This window comes from Fistularia commersonii, chromosome 13 (assembly GCF_037954325.1).
Source record: "Fistularia commersonii isolate RoL2024-O1a breed Wild chromosome 13, RoL_Fcom_v1.0, whole genome shotgun sequence".
Taxonomy (NCBI): domain Eukaryota; kingdom Metazoa; phylum Chordata; class Actinopteri; order Syngnathiformes; family Fistulariidae; genus Fistularia; species Fistularia commersonii.
In genome coordinates, this window is record NC_141296.1 from 10449974 (window position 1) to 10477923 (window position 27950).

The 27950-nt window shown below is 37.7% G+C and overlaps 1 protein-coding gene across 1 annotated transcript in view; it reads left to right on the forward strand.

Moving 5' to 3' along the window:
- The window catches only part of fgfrl1a (fibroblast growth factor receptor like 1a), a 76007-nt gene extending 48362 nt beyond the window's left edge, over positions 1 to 27645 (forward strand). The window contains exons 4-8 of the mRNA XM_086157963.1: positions 14316 to 14393; positions 18525 to 18842; positions 23018 to 23190; positions 23422 to 23602; positions 24815 to 27645. Coding sequence (XP_086014089.1) covers positions 14316 to 14393; positions 18525 to 18842; positions 23018 to 23190; positions 23422 to 23602; positions 24815 to 25239 — 1175 coding nt within the window. The 3' untranslated portion in view covers positions 25240 to 27645. The remainder of the gene's footprint in view (positions 1 to 14315; positions 14394 to 18524; positions 18843 to 23017; positions 23191 to 23421; positions 23603 to 24814) is intronic.
- The last annotated feature ends 305 nt before the right edge of the window (positions 27646 to 27950 follow it).

The following is a 27950-nucleotide window of genomic DNA, read 5'->3' on the forward strand; positions in this document are numbered from 1 at the left end:
GGTGCTCTATCAAAGAGGTGAGAACAGTGATGTAAAACAGCTTTGGTAATAAACAAATGCACATGCAAAGTTGAACACAGTTAGAAACACATATACGCAGAGTTAGGAAAATGAGTGAGAGAGAGAGAGACCTGGAAGTCAAAGTGAAAACCTTTCTTTAAAAACACAGTGAACTTAACCAGATGCTTTCATTCTAAAAACGTACACACACATTCATACTTATAACAACACACACTGACAAGCAAAGCCTATCCCTTACTGTATGTTTTGAGAGCTCATAAACCCAGTCTATGTGTGAATTTATGAGCAAGTATGTGGAACCACTTGTGCCACATGTCTGTATGTTATTTCATCACTCTATTGATATTTTATGCTCTGACACAATCCTTGTTAAGTATTGAAGGTGCATGGGGTGATTCTAATAGCCCCTCACGGTTGAGTCTCTCAGAATTTTAATGAAATAACTAAACTCAGGCCTTGTTTTTAACCCAAACCTGACCGCCAAGAGTAATTGGCCCATGCTTTGCCACTGTATCTGAAAATATACTATAGTTAAATGTAAGTAACTGTTGGAAAATTGATCTGAACCTATGAAAGCACCATAAAAATGTGGCACGTTAATTACATATTGTGTATTTGGATAATATCAGGTGGCGATTGAACATGGTAGGTTTCATGCTTTGTCAGCTCAATATGAGACAGTTGAACCCTATCTTGCTTCCCCTTTGTGCTATAGTAAAATGGTGGGTGCAAAACGGTTCACTGAAATACTCCAAGTCAGAATCAGTTTAAAACATGATCCTTTATTTATCCCCAATGGGAAAATTTCCTTTTTTTTAATGTCTCTTTCCAGGGAGGTCAGGGGCCCAGGTCAGTAGCAGGAAAGCAAAAACGGATTTCATTTCCCTACACAAAGACACCCAGAGGAACACTTTTGGCAAAAAAAACAATGTTGCCATTTGTTATGTGCCTCCTACTTTTTTCAGAAATGCTAATTGTTTTTGTTTTTTTGTGTTTCCAATAAGTTTTTTTTTTTTTTTGTCATATCTCATACCTCATATTATTTTCAAAACTAAAAAAACATCATTTGTGGAGTAATGAAATAAGCACTTTAATTTTATACAATAGAAGGTAATCAAATAATAAGCAACATTAAATATAATATCCAATGGTTAAAAATATATGTATTTTTAATTTTGACTTAAGTATGAAGAATATTTAACTGTGCATTTAATACTGTTATCAATAAACCATGCTACAATCATGTCATATATATCTATATATCTATGTATTTACATATGTTTGTGTGTGTGTGTGTATATATATATTATATATTTATTATTATATATAATATATATATATATATTACATATTATATATATATTATATACATATATATGTATATAATATATATATATATATACACACACATATATACACATATCTATTTACATAGGCGTTTGTCTGTGTGTGTGTGTGTGTGTGTGTGTGTATATATATATGTACGTACGTAGGTACGTACGTATCAACAAGGTTGACCACATGACAAAGTAAATTAGACTGTTCCCCCCATTCTTACTTGTTACATCTGAGGTTAAGGACAAACCAACTTCTGTGCTGAAACAGCTGACAATATTCTGTCGTTTTGTTGGTAATATGATTGTTTATCATTATGGTTTCCAGTTTATGTCATTATCAATGCCAAGTATCAGGAAGTTCCAAAATCAAGGTAAATAAAAACATGATGTCTTCACTATTTCCAAGAAATTATAATTTCCCTGTCATCTCTCATTCCAAGGGAGTGCGGTTTGGGGATTTTTTTTTGTTTTTCTCTGATGAAATTTGAGTTGAGCATCCTGACTTAGTATAGATGAGACCACTAACAAGGTGCTTGAAAGAAAATGTGTATTAAAGAAGACGAAAGGAGCAAATGCAGTTTAATACAACCTAGCTTTACGGTTAATCTATAAAATTGCTAAGGGGTCTGAGACTATTTTCAGCCTGCAGGGGTGGTAAATTTTACTTCCTGGAACAGAATCATGCACCCTAGTATTTGCCAAAACTCCCTTAAGTCCCTTGGCTTAAATTAGTTACTTGGAAGTGTTGGCTTATTGAAGATCATGTTGAGAAGACCTGGGAACAAGTCAGGCTTTGTGGTTTTCAAGAGCTTCTTTTGTTTGTTTTTTTAGCATAAAGCCAGTATATTCTCAAGATAAAACTGCAGTTATTGAAACACTGACACCAGATGATTTGCGCTATAATTGTACTATTATTTCCAACTTCTGCCATTAAACGGATTGTGTGCCTGATCGAACAAGCAAGTGACAGCCACCTACCACTTATTTCAATTGACTTGGTGAATGACAGAAATATTCTACCTGACTTTATTATCCTGATGGAGATGTAGTTTCTGTGTCTTTTGACCAAAACTTTATATTTTCAGAAGGTTCCTAGTTTGGAATGAAAAACAGTGGTGATAGGTGAAAAAGTATCCCAGTTCTTAGGCTGGTCATGGACTCCATACTAATGATTATTTGGTCCATTGGATAGACAAGTTGATGCAATGCAATGCTGTTATTTTATTATGCACTCAAAATATACAGCGAAATGCATCAGTTAGATGTTAAAAGGAACATTTTGTCAATTAAATTCTGAAACTAAAAGACAATAGGTCATTCTCAGGCCTTGGCTTTTAGAGAAACAAAGAAAACATACATTTCAGTGGATTCCTTCTTTGTTGTGCTTCTGCTAAATATTGAATATAAATGTTTGGGATGCAGTGGTAGAAAGGATAAGTCAGTTTTACCGCACTTAATCTGAGGTGTATTCTGGTCCTTTCAAGGGAGTGACAGCATTGTAAGACATCACAGAGTCAAAGAGTAACACTTAAGCATGCACCTTTGTGGACATTTGATGCATCACAATAATCAGCAAATGAAAATGCAAATTTGTTCCCGGCTCCATCCACTCATGCTGTGCAATTATACTAAGTGGTTCTTTGGGGGGCCCATTCATTTCCTCATTCAGTGCAAGTTATATCTCTTCATGGCCTGACCAGCATCAACTGATGAGTCTAACTTTGGTACCTCTACATTTCCTGAGCTGCAACACTGACTGAAAATGAAGTCTTGTTCCATATATAGAGATATAATTATATATTGAAGCCACAGTATTGTGTCGTTTTAGTTAAATGTGTTCAAGTTTTATGAGTTTACTTACATCTACTGCATATCTGTACATACATAAGAGAATATATCAAAATCTTCTTTTCCTTTTGACTTGTCACCACAGCGAGTCAACCTCTTTCATCTTACCCCTGTTATTCTCTGTATCCTCTTTTCTCTCACTATTTCCATGTCCTCTTTCACTACGTCCTTAAATCTTCTCTTTGGTCTTTTTCTAGACCATCTGCCAGCAAGCTCCAATCCCAGCATCCTTCAAACCAATATACCCACTATCCCTCCTCTGTACATCTGTACCATCTCAGTCTGGCTTCTCTGACTTTCTCCCCAAAACATCTAACATGTTCTGACCCTCTGATGGACTGATTCCTGAATCTTTAGATCCTTGTCACACCAAAAGGAACCTCAACATCTTCATCTCTGGCACCCCTCTAGCTCTGCTTCCTGTCTTGTGCCACTGTGTCCAAACCATACAGCATTGCTGATCTTATTAATATAAGATCAATATTTGAAATCATGACCAGTAATGCTTCGATCGACTGGCCTTCAGTTCAGGGTGGACGCTGCCTCTCACTCAGTGACAGCTGGGATAAGCTCCAGAACCCTAACTCCAGGATTATTGATATAGATAATGAATGAATGAATGAATGAATGATCAGTAATCGTATCTATTTGCCGCTAAATGGACTCTTCAGTTTTTGTATTGTTCTCAATAAGTACATGACTATCAATTTCAATTACAATGTTCAAATCTTGTCTGATGTGCATTACTGAAGAGAGATTTGGATGAGACAGGTTAATTTTTTTTTCATAGATTTTAATGATCTTAAAGTGGCCTTCCTAACACACACAGACACACACACACACACACACACAGACACACACACAGGTGGCTGTAATTAGTGTATTGAGCCCATTCATGGCACAAGATCAAACTGCGGTCCGCTCAGCTTCAGGAAAATAGACCTCTGCTTAGAGTTAGATGCACACACTCAAACACACACAAAGATGCATGCACCTTCAATCTTTCTTTCTAATGTGAAGTTGGCGTGCAAAAGGTTTCCTCTAAAACTGTTTTTGTTTAGTCTGCAGGAGAAACGGAGCTCAGCCTGACTTCACTGAAGAAACTTACATTAAGAGAGTTGACTCCTACATGCACAGACAGAAAAGGTACAGAGCAGGGATTATCGTTAGATAAGCCTGAAATTTTCAACATCTCTAGTCTCACATAAGAATACACAAAGTTGGGCTTTGCTGCAGTGGTAAGCAGAACTTCTTCAGTGGTTCCAGATGGGCACAAGGTTATGAAAGCAGTTCAGGAGAAAATATTATAGCTCTTGAGTGGTCAGCTCCTCATATTGATGATGAGGCAAATTTCTCTTAGCGGCGCTCTTTTGTTTTCTTACCGTGTTCCATATTCAGAGTAAAAAAACTCTAAAAAAGATTTTACAGCCTTATATGATAAGGTTAAGAGTCAAAAACGGCACAATCTTTCTTTATGCTTGATGATTAGAGCTCTGCTTTATTCAACATTTGGTATTTTACAATATTTGATTAGATTTATTTACCTCTTGAATCTTTTACAAATGGCCACCAAACTCTTTCAGTGGAGACTTAATACATCAAATTAATATAACTGTATTTGCATCAGTTTAACCTAACTAATATAACAAAACCCAACTAAGTCAATACTTAAATGATCTGGTTAAAGAGGGTTTTTTTTGTGCTTCCCAAAGTAAGAACATGCTTCATTTGCTGTCATTTATGAAACCCTATCGTGTTATTTTGCATCAAATGTTGAATTTCATGGGGATGAAATAACATGCTTATGATCCCATAGGCATCCTGGAACTTTCTAAGACTCAGCAAGTAAACACCGAAAACCTTTGAGACAAAACTCAATAATGATCACTTACTGATCTAACATTAAACAAGTAACCACATTTTCCATCCAGGGGTCAATGAGGAGGCCAAGGGCTTCAACCCAGTCTCAACTGCAATCCAAACATTTTTTTTAATTTTAAAACTAAACTGCCTTGGAATTGACTGGATCTGTCATTCAATACTGCTCAGTTGCACAGATTTGGCTACATTTTAAATTTGCTAGATTCATGTCTGCAACAAATCACTTGATGAAGAGGCTGAAATAGACCTTGCTCCTGTGTTAACGCATTTGATGGATTGAATAAATAGGTCAAACGTCCGCGTTTGAGCATACTTGAGTGAAACAAATGGCTCTTCAACTTAATTCAAACGGACAATTTACTGTAACTTTTGTCAGTTGAGTGGTATATTTGAAATCAAAAGTTAAGTACCCTAATTTAACACCCATAATTTCTTTGTATCCCTCTCAATAGCTTTCTATCTAATTTTGTGAACTTTTACAGCAGACATCTGTAGTAAGACACACACAAGCCTCCTTGAATCTCCTGCCAGACAGCGAGCAACACTGGGTAATCAACCACACACCCGAATAACCATTTGAAGGATTCTCTGTGTGCATGTAAGAGTTACTCACACGTGTAGGCTTGGACCCAATAGGTTAGAAAGCTGGAAGCAATTCTCTGACAAACACTGATGTGTGTTCATCATATTTCAGAGAGCTGGAGCCCAGAATGGCATAACGTGTAATCACATTTGTAAATAGCATCATAAAACTGCACTTGTAAAAAGTTTGCCTGCTCTAAGGGGGCCAATGCTTGGTATGGGGAAGGGGCATTTGGCAAACTGTGTGTGTGTGTGTGTGTGTGTGTGTGTGTGTGTGTGTGTGTGTGCGCGCGTGTGTGCGTGTGTGCGTGTGTGCGTGTGTGTGTGCGCGTGTGCAACGGTACAGCAAAATTTGCCTTACAATAACCTCTTTTACCATCGGGATCTCTTATTTTTTTGTCACAAATTGAATTAAGTTGTGAAAAATGCCACACACACGTCTCTTCACACACAGTGAAACTGTCATGTAAGTTCTTTTTGTCACTCAAAGTAGCAGTTAGCTTGAGTTTATAATTGTCTGTTCAGTGCCTACAGTTAATAAATCACTCTCTGTGCTGCCTTTTCCTCTCAAGCTCGGTCTCTATTTCTCTCTTTTTCTCATTTCTTTCATCTCTCTCTTGCTGCCTCTTGACCTCCCCTAAAAGTCAGTCATATCCCGTTTGTTCCACCTCGTTCTCCATCCTCTTGCTTTCTCATGCTGCTAATGGAGGACTGTCTAACAGCACAAGTTATAATGATTTCCATAAGACTGCATTGCCTTTCTACAAGGCTGAGTGTAAATCACAATGGCTTGTGTGTGTGTGTGTGTGTGTGTGTGGGTGTGCAAGGGGTCTGTGGAGAAATGAACACGTGCACATCTACTCAGAGATTCAACATATTTAATCCTCTGAGCTTGTGTGGGTGGATGAGCGATTTTGATTAATTGTTTTAGAAAGACAGCTGGAAGAGGTGTGCATGTCCAGAAAAACCTGAGGGGATTTGGCACTGGTTACTATATAAGCAGTAAGAAATCAAAGTCCCTCAAAGGTAATGTTTTAGACAACAGGAATCATCCCACAAAAACCTATTGTAAATATTGAAACAAGTAGATCAGAAAGTAGGGGTGGGAATCACAAAGTGAATGCTCGCAATAATTTATGGCCCCACATTACAGTGATTATGCCATCCCACCTAAAACGCAACACTATAGTATTCAAAAAGTACTTGGAAGAAGTCAAATAGCGGGAATTATATATCAATAGTTGAAAAAAAAAATTTGGAAGTGAAGCAAATTGTAAGAATTGATCTGTAAACCTATGTGAGATGAGTAGTATAAGAGTAAGATACTCTTCAGTGTCATAACACTTTCATAATCAAACTTAACAGGTATTGAAGCAAGGGAGAGGAGTTCTGTATAGGATCTCGGCCATCCAGATCGTGGTCTATTGTTGTCAAATAATGTCATAGCAACAGAATTTTGTGGCCGCGCCGTTTCCCGTGATAATCAGGTGCTGCAAGAAACTTGTGTAAGTTGTGACCCGTTAATGTCTTTTGAGACCTAATTGTTTCGGAACGGGAAATATCAAAGTGATATGACGCAATGATCATTAGTTGTAAAATTTCTGATGGGAATCATTGATATTTACTGCCAGACCAAGCCTTCATAATATATTAAAAAATGTCATCAGCTCTCTACCAAGCTCATGTAGTTGAAACCTTTTGTCAAATGTCATGGCACCTGGATTTAGTTTATTTCCTTGATGATGTTTCACCCCTGAGAGAAACTAAGTCAAGTTGCTACAATAATATTTGACAAGAATTGACCATGACCTGGTCAATAAAAGTCTTTGTCAACAGATCCTAAATTTGTAAGATAAAAAAATAAAGAAAGAAGGAAACAAACAAGGGAAGACAGAAAGGAAGGAAACAGATTTCCCAAGCCAATTTTATAATTTATTTAGTTCATGCAATCAGATGCCTAAAACATGCAACCAAAATCATTCTCAAAATAATATCACGATATGTTTTGGAGTGTACAGTCTCTATCAGGGCTTTTAGCTTTCTTCCCAAGTACATTAAACAGGTATTGTCCATAAAAGATTACTTTTGCTGATAATTGCATCTGAAAAGGCCTGTTCTTGAGCCAAGATATTTTCCATATTATTTTCAATGGTAGATTTCTCAAATGGATCAAAAGAAACTAAAACAAATCATTTCGTCCAATTACACGCTGTATCACATTGTATGATATAGCTAGCTGTAAAAACATTCACTGACAGTTGTCACTGCAGTAACTTTTGTGTATGTCTGCTTGTGTGTGTGTATGTGTGTGTGTGTGTGTGTGTGTGTAGGTTTGTGCGTGGAAGAGAGAGAGAGAATGAGTCTTTTCTTTACTTCACATCAACCCCCACTAGAGTTTGTTTATCTTGTCACTCGATCGGTAGCAATAATGGGTTATACCATTAGAAAGAATCGGGAAAATGTGGTTGAATTCTTCCCAGAGAAGTGCTGAACTGATGAAGTTTTAATAGCAGTGAGGGTCAGTAGACACAGTGCCGACCTCCAAATGAAGGACAAACTCTGCTTATCCTATAATCTGTCTGACACCCCAAAGTAGAATTTATAATCCAAAGCTATGCTCTTGAAACAGTAATACAACCTTTTGCCTTTCTGCTTGCTGTTGTTATATAGAACTGTGGTCTTTTACTTTGTTGTTCTCTGTCTTGCTTTTTTCTGAATTGTGCATTTCTTTGATTTATGTTCAACTTCTGAACTTCTTTACATCACAATTCCCAAAATGTAAAAGACTGTGTTTGAACAAGGAGAACAAGACAATTGTTGCACGGAGTAACAAACCAGCTTTGCCCAATGTTCCCTAAAATAAAAAAAATACGGCTTGAACTGTGTTAACACAACTCCAGTTGCCCCTTAGAGACAAATGAAGTTTCTCTTCTTCTGATCCTGAAATGTCCCATGAATATTTAGTTTCTCTGTACCCTTACAATATTTATTGCCATTTAAGGAAAAAAAAAAACACTTAAAATTATGCAGTTTTTTTATTTTTTAAACCATTTTGTCGCTTGATTTTTAATGTAACGTCCAGGCATTTGTTACCTATTTAAGGTACAGTTTTACTTTTTTCTATGTTTAGGAATATTGTGTTAATTTTCACAAATTTAGAATTTTGGATTGTCATGACAACTTAACAAACACACACACACACACACACACACACACACACAAGCAGAGATGAAAAAAAATCTTTTTTGAGCACAGTAGATCAAATTAGAGGTCTAACACCAAAATATTACCGCAGTTTCCATGCTGTAAATTTTATCAACGGCAGTTGAAATAAGTGATATAACAATAAACTCAGACAATTCAAGCTGGTAGACAGAAGGTGTCCTCAATAGAATGTCAACATAAACCAACAAAATGTAGATCTGTTAAGGAGTTTCTTGAAAAAATAAATAGGTTATTTCAAGCCCCTGAATTCTTTCTAAATCAACCCACTCTGGTAGCTCCTGATTAAGAAATCTGACAGCAGTTTACTGGGTTTGTCAAGTATACAAACCAACAGTCAGCCTTTTTCAGGAGGAACTCTGTCTTTTCTCTTCCTCTGCTTACACAGAAACAGACATACAAATATACTGACTGCACCGCATGCACACACTGAGGCTCTGTCCACATATCCAGTGTCTCTATATTAAAACCTGGGAGGACATGACCCTTTAGGAAAATACTGCCCCCCTGGACACACACACAAAAACCCCTGGACAGTTGAGACTCATATTTCTGTGGTCATGTCCAATCACCACCTTTTCTCTACAGACCTCAGGGTAAACACAAGTAGGGGTTATACAAACACACACACATATACACACGTGCTCACACACACAGCCAGGGGTACTGAGACAGTAAATGTGTGAAATGTAACACACTGTTGAGCCATTTGCCCCCCACAGATTAAGAGACGGAGAACTGAAAAGAAACAATACGGTAGAAGAGAGCAAAATGATTTGTGTAATAGAAGACTTTAAAAGAAGGAAAAGAGATCATTCATAAAATGAAGGCAGTGCATTCCATGAGCTGAACATATTGCCACATATTTAATGTGACCATGCATCACATGACACTTGATTGCCAGCTGATTATGATATTAATATGATCCATTGCATGCATGCAAATGCTAAATATCGATCCATTCATTATGATGCAATAAAATAGAATCTCTTAAACACTAATAGATATGATAAGACAGCTTAATCACATTATACACCGGATACAGCATTAATAAAATAAGAAAAACAAAGAGAGATGCATTTTAGCGTGTCATCATTTTAATATCTTCCTTCCTTCATCCATTATCTGCACTGCTTGTGCTGCACACGGGGTCAAAAGTGCTGCTGGAGTCCTCGACTCCAAGTTGATAACCAGTGAGGGACTTGGTTCACCCTGGATTGGGCACCAGTTGAATAAAACGCCGCATTGCGACACACAAGCATCCATTCTCAAGATTACACCAAAGGAGAGACTTACAGCATGTTGCAGGGTTTGATCTGTGGGAGGAAGCGGGAGAGCCTGAAGGCATTAAATAAGTAAGATTCTACACAGAGCAAACACTGGCAGTGTTTGCTACAACATCTCTGGTTATAGTATGTTTGGTAATCACCAGTTTTTTTGTGAATATTCTTCTGTTATATTTTTCAAAGTATGAATCTCACTCTTGTACTGGTGAACATTTGGATGCATATTGTCAACCTCTTCATCATCTGTCAATCATTGGTTTAAGAGAGATCAGGTTGATTAAACTGCAAAGGGAGGCATAAGTAGTCCAATATTTTTTTTTTTTGACCGAAAAAGTACTTTATTTTAGGATGTAAATATATATACTAACTGCTCTTTTGAAATCGACAGTGAACTTCCAGCTTTTCACTGATACAGACTGAATAAGTCCATATAGCTGCATATTACACATTTAATCCTGCGTATTCTCTTCAGAGGGCAATCTTTTTTACCCTCCTGATTGCGTTGAAAGGAAAATGTTTGGATGCCAGTCCAGACACTGTAAGTGTATATTGTATCAGAATCACGATCAAAGACTAGCAGATCATGTTAAATATTGTTGTGGCTACTGGACTTTGCAATTCTTATTGAAGACATTTAAAAAAAAGAAATAAATACATAAACAACAATCCAATCAAATGTTGTGAAATGTGGAAAGCAATGTGTGAGAGCACTACATGAGCAAATTACATTAAATAAACACTACATAATGCTCATTTATACACCTTCTATGCATTTATGCACAACTGTATGGATGTGTATTCGCCTGTGTTCACAGATCTTATCAATTATAGATATCTGTATTGGTTGTTGTGGGCAACAGTCAAAATATCTGGTCCGACATGAAAAGGTGGACTCAGATCAGAAGAAACATGTTGTTTATTGAATGCAGATGAATGAAAGAGCTGTTTTCAGCTCGAAACAAACACGTAACTATCACCCCCGGACCTTAACACGTATAACAATGTTGAAGAGAGGTATAAAACACTCTGCTGGCAGACACATCAGCTGAAGTTTGAATGTCCTGCTGGCTGACGGTCAGCGAGCTAGTTTCATGGTTAAAGATTGTTCATAAATTCATTTTCATGAGTAAGAATTCAAGCTGTGTATTTTTATCATGTTGGAAGATTTGGTGCTTATCAAACCAGTTTTCTCTCTTCGTAGACATCTGAATAATGGAGACATCAGATGGTCACCTGTACTGTCTATTGTTCTTCATTAGATGGCAACTTGCTCAGTTGATCAATGTTTTTATAAACCCTTTAGTTAAAATTCCAACAAATATGGTTTTGCAGCTTCTTCTCCTTCCCCCTTTCATTGTCCTTTCTTTTTTTTCAATTACTGCACCAAAGTTTACTTGTATTACGGCACGGGCTTCGTTTTTCAAGCCTTTGTATCAAATTTTGAACAAACACAAAATGACTAATTTTTTCCATTTCTTCATCTCCAGGTTGGACTGTATTAGCGGCCCAGTCATACTATATACTGCATTTTAATAGAGCAATTGTCCTCGTAGTGTGTCGTCGTGTTGTCGAGCAAGACACTGAACCCCGAACTGCTTCCCTGACACTGATAGACAACAGCTCACTGTTCATCCATGATGAGTTAAATGCAGAGAACGAATTTCCTCACAAGGGTTTAATAAAATATAAATTATAAATGATTATACAGACTCTGTTCACAAAAGAGATCAAACTCCCCCTTTACAAGTTGTACTTTTTGTCTGGAGGATATAGCAGATGTCACACCTGTAATACTGTATATTACGTATGTATGAAAGCAACCATCACTCACCCCAACACAACTTCGGTGTATTATCTGGAAACGGATCTCAACTGGAATTAAATGAAATTTTGAAATAATGTCTTAAACAGTTATCAGGCCCAAAATTGTCTCTGTTTGATGATTCTGCCATCGAAACCACTGAGTTCAAAGAAGTGTTTAACACTGATGCATCAGGCCTTTAAAATACAATGTGTCAATTCTGAAAAAAAGTGTGGACAATATTTTGCTCCTCATTTCTTCTACTTGGTGATTTGTAGATATTATATGTTAACTTGTCTTGCTCGTATTAAATAATCAATTTTGAATATTTTGAATATTTTACATGTCTTTTGACAGATTTAATTGATTTCTTTGCCCTTTTTTTTTTTTTTTTTTTTTTTTTTGGTAACTACTTGGAGATTTTGAAGGGTGGATATATTCACCAACCTGCAGATACATTTATGATCAGGAATCCTGTTTGTAAACACCTTTCCCAATTTGTATGAAAAGACTTCCCCGGTACATCGCGGTTCTGAAGTTTCAAATCCGTAATCATTTACTAACCGTTGCCACTTCTTGGGCTATCCTTATAAGTTCTATTTAGGATGCCAGAAGGTCTATTTTCAGTATCTCAATATACTGCTGCTATAAATATTTTTATATGAGTGTTTTGGATCTGGGAAATAGTTTGGATGTGTGGCTACATTATTTGGACTGCGGAAGCGATCCAGTACCCCTATGGAGTAGGGGTATTAGAGTTCTGCCAAGTCAGGTTTACAGGTTCACAGCAAGCCTTGGGGTGTTCTGGCTATTCAAGCACTAAATCATGTTCCCTTTTCAGATCAGACCCATGCCGCTTGGCTTCAAACATGCCGCCCTCCCTCAGTATACACCACACATGTGACAGGGGAAAAGCAACGATGGAAGAATCAGAGGGAGGGAAGGAGGGGTGAAATTCAACGAGAATAGAGGCACCTCAAATTACCGCTTGGTTAAATAATGCCAGAATGCATATATTTGCACATGCTCTGACACACCCATGTATTCATAATACACATATGTACGCACACACACATACACACACACAGCTGCCAGTATACTATAAATACAATCCCTGAGGATGCGGTTCAGGTCACATATTTGCATTTCAGATGACTACTTTATCCCCTCGCACAAATAGTGATGCTCTAAAGACATTTGGCACTGCATTAAACACTCTTTCACATAGTGTATTAAGACATGTACACACACACACACACACACATATACACATATCTCTGTGCAATTATGTGTTCACTCCAATGTAACCACCACCAGGATTTTGTTGAAGGTTCATGTTCAAGCCAAGTTAACCATCCAACTCCTAATGTATTTTGACAGAGTCAATATTGAACCATTGTTTCAACCTGCGTCCCCTCCTCCCTGGTTAAGAGCCCCCTGGTTAGATCTTGAAGTAATTCTAAGAACGAAGTTCCGGACAGATGTTTATATATTTTGATAAGACATTTTAGGGAAGATCTGGTTTGTGGGAGAATCTGATACATCAGAGAAAGCATGAAAGTTTTTTTTTCTTAAATTGACGGATATGAAATGTTATTGGTGGGGTTTCCACCCTAAACATGTTTTATGATCAAGGTGAAAGAATGATAGGGACTTTTGGCAACAAAATGTTTTTCATCATCTTTACAGGGACTTGTGATGTGTGCCAGCACTGCGTATGGACTGAAGAAGGGTTTTTTAATGGTGTGTTTTGATTAATCTCAGGAATAAGATAAATAATTTTAGCTTGTTTGATTCAGGTACAAAATGCTCCCACTTGAAAAAAAAGAGCTCTGTAAATGCATGAAACACATTGTTTCTTCATGTTAAAGGCACCTTTTGCACATTTTAGTTTTCAGTAGGTTCACCATCTCCTTGTCTCGACTGGCAAGTCTAAGTACCGATCTGGCTTTACCGACTCTTACATTCATTGTTCTTCTTTTGAAGGTGAAAGTGATACAGCTGAGGTTTATGCAACGCACCGTCCTAACCTGTAACATTCTGCTTCCAGCTGCATCATATAAAACCACTGCCAGATGTTGATAGAAAACAGAAAGATTCCAGCTTACTCCCATGTACTCATGAGGCCACATGTCATTTTAAAGTATGTTGCACGGAGCCCAAACTCAGATTTGTTTGCATATAATAAATGTTTATTCAAGTCAAGAGGTCATGGTGAATAAAAGTACTGTATAAAGTGATAAGTGTGTATCACTCCCAACAGACCATTCACAAGATGTTAACTCAAATCATCATGCTTCTTTTGTCTTTTCCCTTTTCTTATTCATCCTTCTCCAGATGACTCCAGTTCAAGAGGTGGTGCAGGAACAGCGGATAGCGGTTCTGAGAATGTTCCAGAGCTGGCTGGAAAACTGGGTAATGTCTCACAACAATTGTTCAGATTGAAAACCCTTGAAGTGGTATTTGAAATGTACAAATGTACAAGATTTGGAAAAATACAGTTTCTTAAGGAGTTCAAGGGTTCATTAGACCAGATAATGAATAAACCTTTTTTTTTCCTTATTAAAAAAATTCTTCAGCCATGGTAGATGCAATTGGATCATAACTTTTATTCATCAGTCATGTATATGTATTCTGAAAATAATTTCAACCAAGGAGAATCTCAGTCTTTGTGAATGGAGACTTTAGAAGATGATGAATAAAAGTAATTATTTATTCTTATTTAGTCATCTATTTCATCTTTGATAATTTGTTCTGACAGAGTTGTCGAATTTTGTGAGGTGTTACTTGGTGGGACCCACCGCGAATACACACACACACACACACACACACACAGTCTACTCCCTCAGTAAATTAGTGTTCCTTGTTCGTTCCTTGTTCTTCTCTTCCCTCACACCATGAACGCATAACGCCTATTTTCACTTTACTGTCAACAAGCAGTTGCTGTTTGCTGCACTGTTATTTCACACACATTCTTGCTCTTTATCTGTCACTCAATTTTCACATGCAACCTAAAAAAAAAATGCCTGCTGCAATTTTCTGCACATTCACATCCACAGTATAAATCTAAACATTTAAACCAGACTAATGGTTCCACAGTTTTAAAAACAGGGGCTCATATTTTTTTTGCTTTAACTTTTCAAAACTGACAAACCAACAATCACACTCACCTCATGCCATGTCAGAGCAGGCATGCGGGGGCGTTACGGTGCTCCTGCAAGCTCTCTTTATTCATTCTTAGCACAGCTATTTCTGTCAGCTTCCATGTCAACAACTGAGTGCAAGGTTATGAATGTCTTTCAGTAAAAACAGTCTCACAATGTTAGTCATTATTACTATTTTTAAACTATATCAATCCTCTGTCATGGCTGACATTTTAAGTGTCGCTGTTAATTGAAGGTATTTCATTTCTGCCGGCATTTCTCATAGGTTTTTAGTGCTTTTAGATGGTGGTGTATAATTTGAAGCATACATCTTTCTACATGAACAGTAAAATGAAGGGAGGGTCCCTGAAATGGGGGGCCTTTTTTAAATGATGCAAACAAGACAAACTGAGACTTAAAAAGTGACGAAGCAAATCATTATGGCATTTGAGTTTTGTCATATTTTGGATCTGGTATTTTTTCATGTAATTTGCTAAACTTTGTTCATTTCCATAGATATTGTACATGACATTACTTGGGTCACTGTATCTTAATGAAAATAATATTGTCAGTTTTACAGTCACTAACATTCACTATGGCATGATAGATATACCCATGTCCTAATCATCCACCCAAATTACTCCATAAAAAACAACACATAATTAATTTTTTCTTTGATGAGGCCTACCTCATCAATGGCTTATCACTTTATTTTATTGTTATTGAAGTTGGAAAAAACAAACTGATCTGTAAGTGACTCTATAATAATGAACTTTATTCAACGTTGAGCATCAAATGGAGGTTCCTTAATACAAGATGTGGGATGTGTATTGTAACAGTATTTTATCACAGTGCAGTATCCCATTGCAATATTGTACAAATACATAAACGTATGTATATTTGACACAAGTTGTGCATTATAGTTTTACCAATTTTTGTTTGCCTCAAAGATGCCTTTTTTCCCCCTAAAATTACCACCTTCCTCTCATAGGTTGTATTGCCAAAATTTTGCTGTAGAGAATTTTAATAAAAATGTAACAATAATTTTGTATCATAACTTTTTTAAAAATAAAAATCTAATTTTAGGACCTCTATCAATTCCCGCCACTACTACATTCTGTTCAGTATCTAAAGGGAATCCACCAAACACACTGCTTTACACTGTGCCTAATCCTTTAGACCAAGGATACCGTGCACGCCGAAGCACCCCTGACTCTAATGCTATACTGAATATGAAACACGCCAGAGGTAGAGTAGTCTTCCTTGGAACCAAACATTCCTGGTTCGATTCCCGGCTCTTCATAGTGTGTCCAAGTGTTGTTGAGTAAGACAATGAACCCCTCACTGGTCGACAGCAGCCTACTGCTCATGGTTCACCCATAATGGGTTAATTGCAGAAAATGAATTTCCCGACGGCGATTAATAAAGGCTAAATTATTATCATTATATAATGATATATATATATATAATGAAGTTAAATATTTCTGTCTGTATTGGACATAAATTAATGAGTAATAGTTATTGAGCATGTTCAGGTCTCAACAAAACCAAATAAGTCAAGATCAAACTTAATTATCTTGATAATAAGAATAATAAATTATAATAAATTATTTTCATCAATGTTGGAAGGTTCACTCTCTCTCTCTGTCACTCTCTTTATGTCTATCTATGTAACAGGGAATTGGTCAAAGGGTCGGTAATTTTGCCCCAGAGACCCAGACAAGCCCTGCCCTTTTGTTCACTCTGACTCTTCTCGCATACTCTGATGTGCAGCTTTTTATTTCACAAGGATCTGTTTATCTACCCTTTCTTTTACCTTTTTGTCATTTTCAGTCAACCTTTTTTTTTCTCCGTATTTTCATCTCCAAATATATTTGTCAGTTCTTAGCAGTCTGGCAGATTTTATATATGGGTTAACCGTGATATGAACCTCCCGCTGTCACTGTCCATCTGTTTTCTACTTAACTTCTGTTTGATATAAATCTGTTGCTTCTTGCTGTATTTTATTATTGCTCGAGTCCCCTCTTAATCCAATCCTTTTTTTGTTTAGATCAGCAGCACTTTGCATTGGCTTCCCAGTACTTTTTCTTGACATCTTTGCAGTCAGTTTATTATGATAACAGTTTCTTACTTTCTTCCTCTCCTCAATACTAATTTCCTCCCTTTTTTAGATCTACTAACTTTTCTGGTCATAGGTCAGCTGTAGTCCAGTAGCTCGTCTCAGTTTTGAGAGGGACAAAGGCAGGACTTAAAAGCCTTTTGGGTATGTTAGTTTTGTCATCCTGCCTAGCTTTGTGCCGGTCAGGAGAGCTATATTCCATTGAGTTATGCAGCCATGGCGAAATCTGCAGATTTTAGCGCTCAGACCTGTCACATAACTCTTCCTCCGTATTTGTTTACCCAGGGCTAGAATAATAACGATGTGCTAAGAAAGAGATGCAACTGCAGTAGTTTTTGAGTGATTTATCGCCCTGGTTAATGGCTATCTGCTGTGGTTTAAAGATGAGGGCTGTAAAATCAAGCACTCCTGTAAATGATTTCCTCTCCCTACTTGCATTTTCCCCACTTTGATCTGTTTCCTCTGTTCATTGTTGTTCAGTTGCATTTCATAAGAGGATTTATGGGTGTCAACAAGTATACAAGGGTCAGATTTTGTTGAGTCACTGTCCTGCCATTTTTATTTGTTGTTTTGTGTCTTTTTATGAACATGTGCATGTTTGTTCCGGATAAAAGGAAGTGATTCAGAAAACAAAATAATTATGGTTCATCACAACAACATCGGCTGTGTAGCAAAATGTACACAGAGTTGTTTCAGTGCTCCATGAAATATGTGCAACAGCCTTAAGGGAGGACCTCAAGGCCGATGATCATCACAGAAAATCACTGAGTCAAATACTTGGTTCCCAAATCCCCACAACCTTTAAAAGAAGAAATTATTTCTGCCCCTTTTTTTTCTGTGGCCATGTTTCAGAATGTGTCTAAACGTTTCATTAAAATGGCAATAAGCAGGTGACAGCAAATCATTACACACATTAACAATATTTTAAATGAGGTGACGATAGATGATATGAAGGCTAGATAGTTTCCATGTTGTGTAATACGGAGGTAGGAATCTAAAAATGTTGGTTCTGAATTGCCATTCTATTCAAGAGCAACAGGAGTACATAGACAACAGCCTGAGTGACTAAGAGTGCAGTCATTGTATTTTCTTTATACAAAGAGTAAGAAATAATATAAACAGAAACTCAGGAGCCTTTCTAAATACCACCTCTGATTTTCTCACATCAAATATTAGGGCCTTCTAGGAATCTGCAATGCATTATTTGTCTATTAATTCCATAAAAGACTGACCATTATTCTAAAAATGTTTTTTGACCCCTTTTCTCCCCCCCTCTGCTTTCAGTACGGCCTCGTTTCACTCAGCCGGCAAAGATGAGGAAACGGGTCATCGCTCGACCAGTCGGTAGCTCGGTGCGTCTGAAGTGCACTGCAAGTGGCAACCCTCGCCCGAACATTGTGTGGTTTAAGGACAGCCGGCCTCTGGTGGATTCGGATGAAAGGGCAGAAGCTGATGGCGACGGGGCTGCAGGACGAGAAGGGAGGAAGAAAAAGTGGACTCTGAGTCTGAAAAATCTGACACCAGAGCACAGTGGGAAGTACACCTGCCACGTATCAAACCGAGCAGGAGAGATCAACGCTACCTACAAAGTGGAAGTCATACGTGAGTCACTTTGCTTTTATGCGTACTTGAGTACTTGACAGTGCCAAATTGAACTCAGCAATAAAGGACAAAATAAGTAATGTCACTAACTGAGTTACTGAAAGCAAACGTGCTTTTGGCTCTGGCATGCAACTTAAACATTTTCTCTGCTGTGTAAGATAGCAAAAGTAAAGGAGATTGTCTATTCAGACCGTCCAATGAAAGAGGGAAGGTCTTACAGGAAGCCAAGAGACCAATGGTCTGGGGAGGTTCTGTGTCATCCAGGTCACGGTGAATTCTTGTCGAAATCTTATTGTCGTGGCGACTTGAATTTCTTTACTTGAGAACGTTTCACTCTTCATTCAAGAGGCTTCGTTAGTTCAAATAGCCCGTGGTGAGGCAATGATCATTAGAGGGGTGATGAGGAAGAAGATTTTGACAAGAGACCAAAAGGAAAGTGAAATAGGAGCTTTGTGAATTCAACTACAGCATCTGGAGACAAGTGATGCTCGTAGTGGAGACATTTTTAGTGTTGACCAAAAGTATTTTTGTGTTTTCTTTAAAAAAAAAAAAACGTTTGTTTCGTGTTCTCTGTTAAAAATAGTTTGTGACCGAAATGGCTCAAATCAAAGACTTTATAAAAGATACACGAAGAATGGATTACAGATGTACAGATGTCAGTATAATGTGGAAGTTTATCCACAAAACTCCGCTAAGCCCAGTTATAGTATTGTATAGGTTAGTGTCAAAAATATCGCATGACTCTGTCTTTAAGATTTTTTAAGTAATTCCCTCAACAGCCTCATTTTGAGTTTCATCGCACATCTCCGTAAACTTGCTTGAATGTGCTGTATTCCCATTGAGTTCCCATTGAGGACTTTAAGCCCAAACCTGCATTTGAAAAATGTGCGATGCATCACTCCAAACACTGTCAGTTGGGAACATGACACAGGAGGGAGCCAGAATTTTGGCTGCTCAACCAGATGGTGTGAACTTTCACATGCCACCACAGATGGTGCACTCTGTAGTATAGATGTGTGATGCCAGCAAACTCCAGCAACACAAGTATTGTCTTTGACAAGCGATGTTTGTACTGCCAGCACTATCACAACCAAGCTTTATGCCAAAACAGAAGAAAATTAACTTCTGCCACAAAGAACACAAGGAATTCTTGAAGTAGATGAGCCTATTTTTAAGAACCTTAAACCTGGTCATACAAATGTGGTTCACAAAAGAAAGTTGAAAGTGTGCTGTAAACCATCCACACATTCTACTCAGTAAAAAAAGGAGCATTCTCCCCTGCAAAGGAAGTTATGTTTCCCAGGATATAGTTCTAAGTTTCCTGCAACTTCACCAGGCCTGTGAATAGACAATTATGATGTTGGGCGTATAGCCAGTGCAAGAGAAAGACATCCAACCTTTCAAAAACACCAGGGTTAACCAAATTTTAAACAATTTTAGGTTGAACAGCTTCGAAGTACAGGGAAAGTATCGGGCATCATTGATCCAGGCCCTTTAATTTCTACAGAAGATGCGCAAATGAAGGCACTTACATTGGAAGTGCCAAATGGGACATGAAAGAAGCCCTTTGGTTCCAAGATTGAAAATGCTTGCATTTAATAAAATAAAATCAATTCTCAATGGGCAAGCTATTTCGCAACAGGTAGAGTACCAGTGGCACCAGACCTATTCATTGCAAAGACTCCTCAAATCCAAGTTTTATTAAAGAAAAGATACAGGTTGTTGTGAATATTTTCTTTTGACTAAAATGTGTGAGGTCAAGAGAATCATCTTGGCCCTTCGGTGTACTACATTGTTTTACGTTCTATGTATTCATTGAAAACAATGTGTATTGCAGGTGTGTCATTGATCCTCAAGAAAAATTACAATTCAGCAGCCTTAAAAGAAAATTTTAAATAGAATTGCTGAAGACTAGGAGTATAAGTGGCCACCTCTCCATGTCACCCTGGAAATCTTTTGACAAAAAATGTCAAATTTACTCTGTTCATACTGGTGTATCAGAGATCTGTTGGAATGTCCTTCACTCATTACTAAACAGTGATATACAATACGTTAACAGTGTTTTGATTATTGGTTTTCTTGTGTTGCCAAATACTAACTGCTGAATTTGGTTTCCATTCTGACTCTGTGTTTATGAAGAGGTTCCAAGAAAATCTGAACCAGAAATATTCAAATAATTTGTCTGGTAAATGCTTGATGACAGTGCTTGGCAAGTCCCGACAGAAGATTTCCTTTCTATTTAAAAGACAAAAGATTGGTGGTCATCAGCAACATTTTTCCACTGTCTGATTACCATAGTAGCTTCCTCTGTTTTTATCTTTGGTTGAATGGTTGAATGTGTTCGTCAGGTTCATTAGCAGGACATGTTACAATATAAACAAAAAAATAGTAGCAGATCTAAGATTAATGTCCAGTTGTTCTCATAAAATGATTATTCAATTATTTCCATAATGTACTGGAACGAGTTAACGGGCTTGGTTAAAAAATAGACGGACTGTTCATGGTCACCAGTATGCTGACCCAAATAGAAGTTTTAAATAGCTTCAGTGAAGTCACCTTTCACTTCAGTGGTATTTATTGATTGTCACCAGGCCTGTCGGTAAGCATCAATCACTAGAGGGAGGAATGTTCGGCGTGTTTTTGGCTCTGAAGGTGAGCTAGTTGTGGCTGTGACGAAGGTCTGGTTATACTGTTGAGAACAGTATGTGTGTTTTGATGAATTGTATGTGTTTTTAATGTATTTGACTGCACTGGAAGGCTGCATTTGCTGTTTAGATGCAATTTGATTTAGAGTCTAGCGGTTTGGCGAAGGGAGGGTATTGAATTTGTGTGCATGCTAAACTGCATGTTGCTGTATGTGATATCTCCGCAGAGAGCCAGCTAGGTCCAATAGCTTTACTCACCACATCTGTTCCACATTAAACTACAGATGTAGTCTTTCTTGAAGGACACTTACACACCTACACATGTACACACACTCATGAACACATACAGGGAAAGGAAATAAATCAAATCGCTGCTCGCTCCTGTCAAATGTGACATTTTATCTATCAGCAGAGATTCCCTCAACTGTCAGTTATTTTCAGTTGTTAGTAAAAATTGACAGAAAGCTGCTGGGATTGTCATCTATTTCTATGACTAAATGTAGCTAAATACAGCGCATATTAACGCAATTTAACTCTCCGTCAAGATGAACTTTGTCATAACTTGATCTTTCGGAAAGCAATGAAACACCACCTTTCAGCTTAGCACATTTGACAAAATGATCATTCAAAGCAAACTGGCACAATTTAAAGAGTGTCCATGCTATAGATACAGATTCTTCTCACCCTTTTTTTTTTAAGACTAACCTGGATCACATTAAAATATTGCTGCCCCCTAGTGGTAGAAGACCCAGTGGAAATAAAAAAAAACAAAAAAAACAAATTGTATCTATACCATAGCATCACTCAAGTCAGCTAAATTGGTGAAATTGATGTAAAATATTATTAAATGTGAGCAGCTGGCTGGAGTATGTGAAAACAGCCAAATGAACTTCCAGATGTGATTTAATGGCTGGAAATGCATCAAATTAACGCTGATGTAACAACAAAATGATGCATGAAAATGATTGCTTTCTCATGTCTTTCCATGAGACAATGAGCAAACACCTAGTAAATACCTATTTTTTCCCCGAATGGAGTTCTTAATTAATTGGGGCTTAAACAGTACACGTTTTGACTTTTTGCTGTCTAGCCATCCTTTTTGTGATCCAAAGATTCCATAACTCTATATTAAATGATGACCTCAGCTCTTCCTGTTGTAAAAGCCAGAGAATTTCTGCACCAGAAACATTTCTGTATCTTAACTTGTTTTACTATTGATGATAAATTACAAATTTGGAAATCTATGATTAATGTAGATGCAAGGAATTTTAGAAAGACAGCATATACTGTATCGCATTTCTCAAAGTATTATGATTGGGGTCTACTTTCCCATGCCCCGTAACATCAGAATAGCAGGTTTGTAAAAGAGACTATTCATTTGCACTGGGAGCTTTTTTAATACTGTAGTATGAATAGAAAAAAGAAAATTATCTTTACATCTAATTAATAATTTGAGGAGTTTTTTTGTAATTTTTGCAAGATTACTGCTAAATACAGGTTGTGTTTCTCAATGTTTGTATCCTTCAACAGAGCGTACCAACTCTAAACCTGTTCTAACCGGTACCCACCCAGTCAACACCACTGTGGACTACGGAGGAACAACATCGTTCCAGTGTAAAGTTCGAAGCGATGTCAAACCAGTCATTCAGTGGCTTAAAAAGGTTGAGCCTGGAGACGAGAACTTGTACAACTCCACCATAGAGGTGAATCCAGTTATACATGTACACTGTGCCAACCAATTTTATCATGCAACTAACAGAAAATTTTACAGTCAAGATATCCACAATACATATGCCATTGTGACATGTGACATAATTATGTAAAGCATTAACATTTCATTTGTGTGTGTGTGTGTGTGTGTGTGTGTGTGTGTGTGTGTGTGTGTGTGTGTGTGTGTGTGTGTGTGTGTGTGTGTGTGTGTGTGTTGAATTCAGGTTGGGGACCACCGCTTTGTGGTCCTGCCTACAGGTGAGGTGTGGTCTCGTCCTGATGGATCCTACCTGAACAAGCTGCTGATAACCAGAGCCAAGAAAGAGGATGCTGGCATGTATATATGTCTGGGAGCCAATACCATGGGCTACAGTGTCCGGAGTGCCTATCTCACTGTGCTACCAGGTCAGTTGAAGGAATAATAGTAATTACATTGATTTCCGGACTATTGAGCGCACCTCAGTATAAGCCGCACCGGCTAGCCGATCGCTATCTTTAGCTTTCTAATGCACACTTATACGATAAAAGTCGTCTTCTTCGGTGTGGGAGTTGAACGGACTCAGAATTTCCCGGTCATTTCATCGGTCCGATGTGACGAGGATAAATGTTTTAGCATTTAAAATCCATATATTTGCCGCATCGTTATTTAAGTGAAAAAAGTCATGGTTTATTGTTTGGAAATTGCAGTACTGGTATGTATGATTACTCTTGTATTTAGCTGATATTCACTACAATAGTAAAGAAGATTTGTGACCTACCAGTTTACCTGGCAGTTCATAGCCAATATTATTTTTAGTAATAAATAACTGGTTCAGTGGTTCGCAAAAATAAGACATATTCCAAAAAAAAGAGTTCTGGTAATACTCTTCAACACAAGTCTTCAAGGGTGTTGGTATGCACTTTAGGAGTTGCATACCAAGTTGCACTCAAATGTCTCATTGCACTGCCACTTTTCTATTGCAGTGTTCATATTCATATCTATAATCATATTTATAATAATGTTTACACTCTTCCTATCAGCACATATCCAAATGCACTGCGGACAGCAAAGTAGGAATTTCACTGTACAGGGAAACTACACCGTACATGTGACAATGAACGCTTTGAATCTTTTCAAATCAGCATTTTAAGATAGTAAAAATACTCAGAAAAACATAGAAAAATGTTTAGGTATATAAACTGTAACAAAGGTTGTTATCACAACCCACATGCTGTTTTCCCAAGTCTTTTGAAGAATATCATTTCAAAAATGCACAAAGCAAAACTACTTTGGAAACATTGTAATTATACACAAGGCCAAAAGTTGCAGTATTTGATTGGTTAAACAAAGAACAGATGAATGTTTGTTTTTATCTGGTCTTTTTTTCTTTAATCATCTGTTCGTCACTGAAAAGTAATTTAAAAAAAATTGTTTTTTTGTGTTCATGTTTCGAAGAACTGTAAAACACTAGAAATCCAAAGAATTCTAGGCAAACAGATTGAAAAAAAAAAAGTCTTTCATTTGTTTGCTTTACTCTTCTGATGTTCAATATATTGTCTTGTATAATTGCGGTCTTGTATCATCCCTTGAACCTGTGTACCTGTTTTCTCTCTCGTCCCAATCCCATTCCCGTGTAGATCTGAAGCCCCAGATCAACCCTGTCCTGACAACATCATCCCCAAGCCTCCCCTGGCCCGTCATTATCGGAATACCTGCCGGGGTCGCCTTCATTCTCGGCACCGCTCTCCTCTGGTTTTGTCAAACAAAACGCACCTGTTCCTTGTCTGCTTCCTCCCCCTCTTCTCTCTCCACCGCTCAACGTCTGCCGGCGGCCAGTCGTGAGCGAGCCGGTCCGACTCTTTCTCCTCATTCGGCCAGCGGAGATAAAGATTGCCTTTCTTATGAGGATTATATTGCCCATCAACAGCTTCTCCTCAGCCAGGCGGGAGCTGGATTGGCTCCCAAGGTCTACCCCAAGATCTACACAGATATACACACACACACACATTCACATGTGGATGGGAAAGTTCACCAACACCAGCACATTCACTACCAGTGTTAGCAGCTAGCCCTGGTGTTCAGCACTCAACTCCATCACATGAACATGTTCCCGTGCGCGCAAACTCATCACAACATTCTCACTTGACTACAGAGCATAGAACAAGACAGCACGTGCGAGTAATCATGCAGATTTGCCCGAGATCGTGCGGCTTTTCCTAATTTTTGCTGCAATCACATTATCATGAACGTAAGGACATTTCACAAAGATAATGAAGAATGTAAAGAGAGAAGAAAAAAAAGGATATTTTATGCCAATTTGAAAGGATAAGCCCTGTATGTTTTATTTGGCTATTGTATTATTATGAATCTGTTTGAATATCAATAAATCTCCCTAGGTCTTGCTCGAGGCCTTGTTCAGAGCAAAATGAATGCTCCGGCTTCAAGGTAACTAAACCACTTTGGTCCTGCAGAATACACAGGACACAACCACAACCTCCTCAGTAACAGTGGAAAAACAGCTCTCTCACCCTCCAAGGCACTATATAGAGCTTCTCCTGTAAATAGTGGAATATGATTATATAGCATTTAGCATGCTTCTTCATCCTGGGTAATCTATTAAGAAAAATATAATATGTGTAATGTAATAGCTTAATTTCAGTGTATATCTCAGGCGTCAGCCTAATTGAGCCATAACCGCCGCAAATCAAGACAAACGTAACTGTATCCACATCCTCAGCAAACTTTTGCTCCTGCGAGGCTTAAAGCTTCTCTGATAAATGTCCAGCTGCTATCTGTTCACTGTGTTTATCTTAATAAGAAGAGGTGTCACGCCATGTTACAGCACAAATGTCTCTTAATAGATTAACTTGAGTTACTGCCACAAACTCCAGGATCTCAGTTAAACAAGAGAACGTTCAGTCTGTCCAATTCCGGCCGATTCCAGCACATCTGACCATTTACTTCCTGAACAATGTTGGCACTGCGATCCTCTCCATTTGGATAATTTCTGTGAACTTGGAGGAGAACATATGGGGAGTTTCTTTCTCGTCGTAAACGCTTGCTGATATTGGATTTTTATCTTTACCAACCCCATAATGCCAGAAACCATTCTTGTAGAAAGGCCATCATCACTTACCTTGTCCAGAAAAGAGATGTTCTACTTAATAGTCCGCTACCAGAACCACATTCGAGCATATTTCTGAAGCCCGAAAGATGGCTGAACTGCCGAGCGCTCCGTCCACAAGATGTTGATTTTATATCGCAGTACTGCAGAGTTGAACAGAAGCTATGCTGAAAGTAATGTCACAGCCAAAATTGTTATTTAATGTGTGTACAGTCAAACTAATCTTAATAACTCCTTATCTCTTTCTATTAACCTTTTAGCAAAAATCTGGAATACTATTATACCCGGTCAGCTAATTGGAAGTTAATGTGATGGAAAACATGTGGACGATCCACATTGAAAAACTAAATGTTCATTCCATTTCACAAAGTTCACCACATCAGCCCCCATATCAGTGATTGCTGTTTTTCCACTCTCTCAGTCGGAGAAATCTAGTTTTTATTGGCTCCATCTGATCAGCATTAATAAATCAGAATACCTGAGTTAGTTTTCTCATTTCTGCTCCACATCTGCCCAAGGGGCCAGCAGCAGCCATCAATAACTTTTTTGACTTTCTTATTTTGCAAAACTTCCTTCGATAGCCATTTAAGCTAGAGAATTTTTGTCACAGTTACAACTTTAAGAAAGATATTTTCTTTTATTACAAATGCAGATACTGTATAATAATAATAAGATTATGGCTTCATCGTTACCTTCCTTGATGCTTCCTACTGATTTTACTCCTGCTTTTGGTTTCCTGTTCTTTGTCACACCAGGTGTGGACAACAAGTAAAAAGAGGTGATTTGGTCTGGAATGCAGCTATTGTTGAAATGAGAGTAAATGGTGCTATGAAGTTGTTTGGCAAGTGTATGAAATGCTAATAAATGGACAGACTCTATATTGTTATTAAGGTTCGTGGCTAGAAAGAGAAAGAGGCTTAACCAGTCATTTACAATTCAGTCTCTTCAAGTAGTTTGCTTTTAATTGGTGCAAAAATATTTTGGATGCTCATCAAAAGTTTTTTGCTTCTGTTTTTGTCTTTTTTTGTTTCTTATTTGTTGCTGGTTCTCCTCCATATTGTATATATAAAAAATGCAGATAATGGGACTGCTACCTTTATCTGTAGGGCCGTCTCCTGCCATCCCACTGAAAACAGAGTTATAATCACCTCCTTAAAGTCTAAGATAAAACCCTGCTTATTACTGAAATCACATTAAGTGAATGTTTTTATCATTACAATGCTATATTTCACAAATTCACTTTGGGGTAAATGACTGGCAGCTATGGCAAAACCCACAAACCCTATGTAACTATACTGGTATGAAAATATATTCTTACTGCTTTGAATAAATCCGAGGACATGTTTAGCTGCTTGTTTACTTGATAAGTTTAGAACTACTTGTCTATGAATGTGATTTAGTTTGATTGAGAGTAAACACAATAAGACAACTGCCTTAATCAAAATAAAGGGTCAAAGTCCCCGAACTTGCAAAGGTAAATGTTTAATTGTGACTGTTGACAGAATAGGAGCTTCTTGAGTAGCTGTAGATATCTCTTCATATAACTAGTGGTTTCTTTGTTTGTTCATCTAGTTCAATGGCTATTAGTTCTTCTCTAGTTCTTGGAAGATCTTGGAAACCAGCCCAGATGAACTACCAAAGTCTCACCC